General features: G+C 40.4%; 1 protein-coding gene across 1 annotated transcript; it reads left to right on the forward strand.

Annotated features, from left to right (window-relative positions):
• Positions 1–94: 94 nt before the first annotated feature.
• On the forward strand, positions 95–6,955 carry LOC121549008 (tyrosine 3-monooxygenase-like). The gene is made up of 12 exons (XM_041860779.2): positions 95–832; positions 973–1,150; positions 1,310–1,398; positions 1,553–1,620; positions 1,783–1,833; positions 1,980–2,125; positions 2,459–2,594; positions 2,757–2,826; positions 2,949–3,005; positions 3,234–3,329; positions 3,485–3,618; positions 6,492–6,955. Exons 1-12 carry the CDS (start codon positions 605–607, stop codon positions 6,649–6,651), a joined length of 1,413 nt encoding a protein of 470 aa, XP_041716713.2. The 5' UTR covers positions 95–604; the 3' UTR covers positions 6,652–6,955.
• Positions 6,956–9,435: the final 2,480 nt, after the last annotated feature.

Here is a 9,435-nt window from a genome sequence, read left to right on the forward strand (position 1 = left end):
TTATCTTTCAAATCAATTATCTCAAAATAATTCTTGTTATATGTTTTATTATTAATTATTATTATAATTATTATTACGATATAATTGGTTGTGAGAACACATGTTGTATTAGAGTCTGTCAAAGTGCGTTTCAGCACCTTGGAGAGCATCTCTAGTCAGGGGAAAATAAATGTTTTGCACAATGACCTGTTGCACCTGCTACAAAGCAATGGAAAGAAACATATTTAGCCTAGAATAAACGTAAGTAAAACTATCAATATTCATCATCTTATTTTGTAGGCTACAAAACGCAGTTTTTTCAATATATTAGGCCTATAAGTGCTTTCATAAAACTATTTTTATTCCATTAAAAGGAGATTGGATGTTATGACGCATAACACCTAAAAATCAGACGTGTGCATTTGCGTAACTCATTTCCATAAAGAATTATGTGAGCACTGGTATATAAACCTGTCTCCCTCCTGATGGCAAAGATTCAGACACCGCTGTGCCTCAGAGTCTCAGTATCCGAGAATAAGCCTATATAGACTATTCGATCAAACAAATCATAGCGACTCTGCAATATTCTTTTTAAGACAGTCTACGACAAATCGTCATAAGTTCAATGAAGACGGAGAGTGTGGTGCAAAACATTCAGTTCGTCGGCAGAAAGCGAAGTCTGATCGAAGATGCCCGGAAAGAGCGCGCCAGCGGTTCATCGTCCCCTGGCCCATCGCGGTGCGGTGAAAACTTTGTGTTTGAGGAAAAGGAAGGAACGGTGACACTGAACATTCTTTTCGCACTCAGCCATGGGAAGAATGCAGGGTTCTTTAAAACTGGCAAAGTCTTTGAGGTAAGGAAAGCATGTTCATCATTATATATGAGTTGCAGATGGAGAGCTTCAATAAATCAGATCTACGGCATCGAATCAATATGATAAAATATAAATGTGTTTGCTTAAATATGATATTTATGTCTTTACCATGCATTCAGACGTTTGAAGCCAAGCTTCTGCATATTGAGAGCCGACCAGGGAGGAAGTCTAAGAACAGTGGTTGTGATGATCTGGAGTTCTTTATGAGGTGTGAAGTGCACAGCTCCGACACAAACATCTTCATCAACTCACTCAAGAGAGTCGCCGACGATGTACGCACCATCCCAGAGGAAAAAGGTTATAATAACATTATAATGAAATAATAATCATGTGTCTAATAATAGTCATGTTTTTATTGGTTTTATTATCGTTTAGAATACAATAACACCTAATAATTTAAATTGTGTTAAATAAATAATTATGCTCTGCCATATTTTTCCTGTTTCCTTGTTTTAGTTCCCTGGTTCCCCAGAAAGATCAGAGATCTGGATAAATGCAACCTGTTGATAACGAAATATGATCCAGATATGGACCAGGATCATCCAGTAATTGTTTATTTTTTACCTTAGGCTACCATTTATATGACATTGATACAATATTTGTAAAATTCACTTGATTGTTAGAAATAATACTCAACTATCAAAAATGATTTTAAAAAACAAAAAAATGTTATGGCTAACTAAATTACTCCCTTTTCAGGGATTCAGTGATCCAGAATACAGAAAAAGAAGGTGCTTCATTGCTGAACTTGCAGCGAATTACAAACAGTAAATTGATCCCATAATTTTCCCCTTTCAAAAAAGTTATTCCCATGTTGTCAGTCGCTCTTGGGTGCCAGCACTGCATCATTGGACCAAAGGCATGTCATTGTAGTAATGCATTAGTAAAGGAATGATTGATGCATTGATACATTGATCTCTGTTCCACAGGGGGGAACCATTACCCAGAGTGGAGTACACACCAGAGGAGGTGGCCACATGGTGAGAATAACAGCTCATGTATAGTATACAGGAGATGGACATCGACCACTAGTCTTCTTTCATAATGATAATAATCTGCAGTCAATATACCTGTGGAGTTCGAATGACAGTGTTCTAATGACTCTGCTGCTGCTGTCATTTAACAGGAGAGAGGTGTACCGGACCCTGAGGACCATCTACCCTGACCTGGCTTGCAGACAGTTCCTGGATGGGCTGCAGCAGCTGGAGAGGGAGTGTGGCTACGGAGAGGACAGTATCCCCCAGCTCCGGGAGGTCTCTGCCTTCCTCAAAGGTGAGGCGCAGCAGTCTATCTCTGCCTGAAGGACAGAGCAATGGCAGCACTATGACCAGCTTCAAGGAATAAAACAGACACCGACAGAGGCAAATCCGGCATGCCCATGACTTTCCATTGACTGAGTAATTCTGGTCAATGACTGTGCGCACCTTATAGATTGATTGTGTCTCGGTTACTTTCATGTAGATTGGTTACAACAGTACCAATAACATTAGGGGTTGTTCTCGTATTGCAGAAACAGTCACCGTGTATGAACATCAGCATGTATGCCACTGGTGAATATGTGTATGTCTGACAGTGGCACCTTGCTATGTGTTCTTGTTTGTCCAGAGAAGTCAGGCTTCCAGCTGCGTCCGGTGGCAGGGCTACTCTCCGCCAGAGACTTCCTAGCTAGCCTGGCCTTCAGACTGTTCCAGTGTACCCAGTACATCCGCCACGCCTCCGCACCCATGCACTCCCCAGAGCCGTAAGTCAATTGGTGTTATTGTCATAGTAGGATCACTTGAAATAATACATGTGCGTCATGATAATCAGTTTACTAATTCATGTGTATCATGATAATGAGTCTAATCAATGGACATATTCATGTGCATCATGTATTCACTGCTTTTGCGCTTCCTTCCCTCAGAGATTGCTGTCACGAGTTACTTGGCCATATTCCTATGCTTGCAGACAAAGATTTTGCCCAGTTTTCCCAGGTAAAAACATTTAGACTTATAATATGGTTCATATAATGTTTGGGAGTAATAATACATCAATTATAATAATACATTAAACGTCTTATCATGGCGCAACACTCACAATTGTTTGTCATTTGCAGGAAATCGGCCTAGCCTCACTGGGCGCATCAGACGAGGATATTGAGAGACTCTCAACCGTAAGAGCTGACCTTTGAGCTTTCATTTCAAAATAAGCACTTACCACTCAAATGTAAAACATTAGATACTGCACTGAGGTTGGGTGTTGGACTGCAAATAATGGCCCTTTGCTGCCATCTAGTGGAAAATATAAAATACTGACCAATCTGATAATTTGACTGATGTGTTGTCAGGCGTGACATGGAGCCTTATCATTTCCTCATCACTTGTTGTCATTCCTCCGACAGTTGTACTGGTTCACGGTGGAGTTTGGACTTTGTAAGCAGAATGGAACTATGAAGGCATACGGTGCCGGCCTCCTGTCCTCCTATGGAGAACTCATTGTGAGTAGGATTTTACATTGGTACTCTGTAGCTTTGTACTGATAGAGTGGAGTAATTCCTAATTTCTTATCTCTGTTTTCATATAACATGCCCCTAATCATTTCTGAAGGAGTCTAAAACGATAACTAATCACTTTTCTTATTTCCATCTTTCAGTATGCTCTCTCTAACGAACCTGAGTACAAGCCATTCAACCCTGAGGAGACTGCAATCCAGCCTTACCAGGACCAGACTTTCCAACCTGTCTACTTTGTCTCAGAAAGCTTTGAGGATGCCAAGATTAAGATGAGGTACATCAATGCGTACAAGTGGTGTATGTCTATATGTGAGCACTTCAGTACGTCACATGAAATGTGTAAGATGTGGTGTATACCTTGGGTTTGAGTTGCTCTTGTCGCTCCTGGATGCAGTGCTGCACGGGTTTTGGAGAGGAGCCAGTGGGAACCTCAGGGGATCTGAGTGAGGACACAGAAGTAAATCAGACTGAAGGCAGCTGTTAAGGAGTTAGGGGTTAGAGGCTGCAAACCTGTACTCATAATTAGCATAATATGTTTTGTAATATATTAATGTAATCTGAATGAGCTGAGTATGGATGGACATAGAGAAGGGATGGGCAACTCCAGTCCTCTGGGGCCGGATTGGTGTCACACTTTTACCCCGTCCCTAGCACAAACAGCTGAATAAACTAATTGCATTCTAAACTGAAGATGATGGTTAGTTGATTATTGGAGTCAGGTGTGTTAGCTGGGGCTGGGGCAAAAGTGTGACACCAATCAGGCCCCTGAGGACTGGAGTTGCCCATCCCTGACAGAGTAAAACACATACAATTCAAAAGGCACTGTGTGTGTGTAAGTGTGTGTAACCCATCATTTCGAGAGAGATGAGATGACTTGAGGAGACAGTCGAGGTCCATACTTAAATTTAACCCATAAGAGTCTAAGCCCTGTCTAAGCCGATTTTTGGGATGTCTCATGGTCTGACAAACATCACTCTAGCTCTGTCACCTTTTACCGCAAATGCGGAAGTGTTACATAGGCGGATGCAGTGCATTGAGACACATCCAATGCAAAAACAGATCTCTCTAGCTTAAACTGACAGATTATTTTTATTATGCTAACTAGGGAGTTTTAAACAGGTTCTCCGGCCCAAAATGCATATTTCAGCCAATTAAAATAGTATATTTACTTGCACGTGACAGAACACTAAATTGTAGCTGGTCCCATCCGATAACATGGCACACATTAGCCCTATGCTAACCTCACCAGGTGGCACTGATTATATCCTGGCACAAGTTCTGCATCCGCCAATTAAAATTGTCGACGTGGTTGGACGTGTTCCAACACTTGTTCATGGAAGCGTCCTTACCATACCTCAGTCTAACAGCACGTTCTGATCATCAAAGCAAGTATCATGTGTATCTGACTTACTGGTCAAATTGCTCTCTGTGTAAAGAGCCAAGTCCACATAATTGTCGTAGATTGTGGCAAGGGTTCGAATTTCACATGAGTTTCCCTCCCCCTTTGAAATGTAGATATACATGTACTGTATTAGTGTGTTGAAAAGGGACACCTACAGCCAACAGCCTAGCAGACAAACATACTGCTATGGCCTAGTAATCATATTGCATAGGCCATTTACATGGACGTGTACACTTACATTTAGGCCTACAATGTTTTATATGCATTTTTATAATCATCAACTTTGTCACATATAAGTTATTTGAGCATTACAAAGTGTACAGTAGGATTGTAGTTTGCAATCTCATCATCATCCTACAGATGGCAGTATTAGTTATTTTAAAGAAGTTTATCACACTTGGCTGTCATTAGGATTCTTATGTAGGCTACACATACATGCAGGCCTACAACATTTTGTAGGCTATGCATTATTATAATCATCCACTTGGTCAAATGCGTTTTGAATTGAGCATCAAGGACCGGCAGTGAACAGTTTTTCCTCAACAAAAAAAGCTCGATACAAGGGGGACTCGAACCCATGGTGAACTATCGATTTCAAGTCAACCGCTTTAGCAGTGTATGCCACCTAGAGGCTATGATGACAATGATAGTCTACATGCTATTTGACAAATCCATAAGGCTCTTCATTATTCTATACGATGTACGATAAACTTAAAATGTTGTAAGGATCTCATATAATTTTTCCATAAAAGCACATGGATGTGTGTGAAACAGATAAACAAAAATGTGGGATTTTGTCATAAATGCGAAAACGTGAAAATGTTGTCTAACGTTAGTAGTAGCTAGTAGTGTAGTCAAGGATGCATCAATGCAATATTGGCACACAACATTTTGTTACAGACCAACAGAACAGCAAAGATTATGGATATACTGACAAGATACATGTCTCTCCGCCCTAAGAACGGGAGTCGTTGTCTACAAAGCGGCACGGCGGGCTGTCTAGCTCCCGCTTATCCTTTCTTTGGATTGGTGGATACATCTCATTATTGTAATCCTTATTTGAATATTCGATGAGGGTTATTGACATCAACCGCCTGTATTCAATTGAGAGAAATACTATGCTACAAGCATCATGTTATGAATATGCATAGCCATTCTCGAGACAACTCCAATATAAAGTGTTTTTTTCTCAAAGTTGCCAGGATGTCACGTGTCCTACTTATATCAGTGCACTCATAACAACTTAAACATTACATAACTTTTATTCGATCAAATAAACCTCACGTAGCAAGTAAGCCATTCATTTGTTCGTTGACCAAATTCGACACTCATTGACCTCCAAACAAAAAAATAAACGGCACCTGCTGGAGGGAGAGATTTTCCATAGTTGGGTCTCTCTCTTCCTCTCTGACAAAAGTAAACCTTGAATTTGTAGGTTTAAAATATCCCTCTAGTGGCCAGGGTTGACCTATTTTAAGAAATGCCATTGGTTGGTGGATCTTTGATAGGCTGATGAAGAATTTATGGCAGGATATAATCAGTGCCACCTGTTGAGGTTAGCATAGGGCTAACGTGTTCCATGTTATCGGATGGCACCAGCAACAATTTAGCTGTCATGTGCAAGTAAATCAAAGATTTTAATTGACTGATACGCATTTTGTGCCAGAGAACATGTTCAAAATGAAATGGTTGCTTATTCGCAAGTATGGACGCAATGTATTAAAACCTTATTGTTCTACCTGCAGGCGGTACTCGTCGTCCATCCAACGGCCCTTCTCTGTCCGGTACGACCCATTCACCTGCAGCCTGGAGGTTCTGGACCAGCCCAGTAAGATCCAGCATGCCCTGGGCCAGATGAGAGACGACCTGAAGATACTACACAGTGCCCTGGAGAAACTGGGCTGAGGGCCTCAACACTGAGCCAGAGACTCAGGGAGTGAAACTGATACATACCCATGGAGAGGTGGGAAGGGGAAGCCATTTTGGGTCTTTAAAGGTGCCATCTGTGATTACTCTGTGTGGCCATGGGGCCAAATGCACAAAATACAGTAGTTCCATTTAAGACAATCAGTTGAATATCCATCTCTTCAATCCTGCTGGGCTAATACTTGCATTATTATTATTATTGTATTTTTTTAGAGACTAAACTAGATTTCGCCTTTAAATGGATGCATGTGAAATACTGAATATATCTGAAAAATACCATTTATATTTACGTGCAAGATTCATTAATATACAAAGAAACTCAAAAGGGGTGATGATATTAATCAATAGTAATTTCGATCTGAATGTGCAAATTGTCCAAATAGATACGCAAGGTAGATGGATTATTTTAAATATGTTATTGGACCATAAACAGATATGGCTCATTAACCTTTACGGACCAAATAATGATGATCCACACTTCTTTTACAATATATATAATACATTATCAACCCTGCAAGCAATTCAAGACAATAGTATTATGGTGGGGGATTATAATACTGTTTTAAATAGCTCAATGGACCGTAAAGGAAATCACACCACAAACAAACAATCACCCTCATACTCTTAAGGAAATTGTGAATGTCATGGATACATTAGAACTAGTAGATATACGGAGGCTTAGATATCCTGATCAAGTGAGATACATGGCGGAGACTCAGTCAAGCTAGTCGTCTTGACTTCTTTCTTATGTCATTCTCGTTGGCACGAAAAGTTTAAAAAGTGTTGATGGGGGACAGAATGCGGTCGGACCATCATATAATTGGCATATACATTACTCTTACTGAATTTCCACGTGGGCGAGGATATTGGAAATGTAATCAAAGCCTATTGGATGATAATTTATTTTTAACTAGGACAAAGGAATTTATAACTGATCAAAAATGTTATAAATTGATTTGCATTTTAATGAGGGAAATAAGTATTTGACCCCCTCTCAATCAGAAAGATTTCTGGCTCCCAGGTGTCTTTTATACAGGTAACGAGCTGAGATTAGGAGCACACTTTTAAAGGGAGTGCTCCTAATCTCATTTTGTTACCTCTATAAAAGACACCTGTCCACAGAAGCAATCAATCAATCAATCTTGGGTGAGAACCTCCTTCCCTCAGCCAGGGCATTGAAGATGGGTCGTGGATGGGTATTCCAGCATGACAACGACCCAAAACACAAGGCCAAGGCAACAAAGGAGTGGCTCAAGAAGAAGCACATTAAGGTCCTGGAGTGGCCTAGCCAGTCTCCAGACCTTAATCCCATAGAAAATCTGTGGAGGGAGCTGAAGGTCCGAGTTGCCAAACATCAGCCTCGAAACCTTAATGATCTGGAGAAGGTCTGCAAAGAGGAGTGGGACAAAATCCCTGCTGAGATGTGTGCAAACCTGGTGGCCAACCTAAAATAAACGTCTGACCTCTGTGATTGCCAACAAGGGTTCTGCCACCAAGTACTAAGTCATGTTTTGCAGAGGGGTCAAATACTTATTTCCTCATTAAAATGCAAATAAATTTATAACATTTTTGACATTGCATTTTTATGGATTTTTGTTGTTGTTATTCTGTCTCTTACTGTTCAAAGAAGGTACCTACCATTAAAATTATAGACTGATCATGTCTGTAAGTGGGCAAACGTGCAAAATCAGCAGGGGATCAAATACTTTTTTTCCCTCACTGTATGTGTATGTATGTATTAATATATATATATATATATATATATATATATATAACATGTGGGATTGGAAGTGATGCAGACAATTACATTGATGGAAGTTACAATCTGCAATATTAAGCTGATCTACCCCCTAAAAAAAAAATATCATATCAATACATACAGTGGGGGAAAAAAGTATTTAGTCAGCCACCAATTGTGCAAGTTCTCCCACTTAAAAAGATGAGAGGCCTGTAATTTTCATCATAGGTACACGTCAACTATGACAGACAAAATGAGAAAAGAAAATCCTGAAAATCACATTGTAGGATTTTTTATGAATTTATTTGCAAATTATGGTGGAAAATAAGTATTTGGTCACCTACAAACAAGCAAGATTTCTGGCTCTCACAGACCTGTAACTTCTTCTTTAAGAGGCTCCTCTGTCCTCCACTCGTTACCTGTATTAATTGCACATGTTTGAACTTGTTATCAGTATAAAAGACACCTGTCCACAACCTCAAACAGTCACACTCCAAACTCCACTATGGCCAAGACCAAAGAGCTGTCAAAGGACACCAGAAACAAAATTGTAGACCTGCACCAGCCTGGGAAGACTTAATCTGCAATAGGTAAGCAGCTTGGTTTGAAGAAATCAACTGTGGGAGCAATTATTAGGAAATGGAAGACATACAAGACCACTGATAATCTCCCTCGATCTGGGGCTCCACGCAAGATCTCACCCTGTGGGGTCAAAATGATCACAAGAACGGTGAGCAAGAATCCCAGAACCACACGGGGGGACCTAGTGAATGACCTGCAGAGAGCTGGGACCAAAGTAACAAAGCCTACCATCAGTAACACACTACGGCGCCAGGGACTCAAATCCTGCAGTGCCAGACGTGTCCCCTGCTTAAGCCAGTACATGTCCAGGCCCGTCTGAAGTTTGCTAGAGTGCATTTGGATGATCCAGAAGAGGATTGGGAGAATGTCATATGGTCAGATGAAACCAAAATATAACTTTTTGGTAAAAACTAAACTCGTCGTGTTTGGAGGACAAAGAATGC

The sequence above is a fragment of the Coregonus clupeaformis genome, chromosome 24 (assembly GCF_020615455.1).
Source record: "Coregonus clupeaformis isolate EN_2021a chromosome 24, ASM2061545v1, whole genome shotgun sequence".
Classification (NCBI taxonomy): domain Eukaryota; kingdom Metazoa; phylum Chordata; class Actinopteri; order Salmoniformes; family Salmonidae; genus Coregonus; species Coregonus clupeaformis.

Bases quoted from the DNA above. Each gene is read 5' to 3' on its own strand.
- LOC121549008 (XM_041860779.2), top strand. From the start codon at position 605: ATGAAGACGGAGAGTGTGGTGCAAAACATTCAGTTCGTCGGCAGAAAG. The intron at 1,834-1,979 runs GTGAGAATAACA...GTCATTTAACAG, and splicing joins CCAGAGGAGGTGGCCACATG to GAGAGAGGTGTACCGGACCC. The intron at 3,619-6,491 runs GTACATCAATGC...TTCTACCTGCAG, and splicing joins GATGCCAAGATTAAGATGAG to GCGGTACTCGTCGTCCATCC.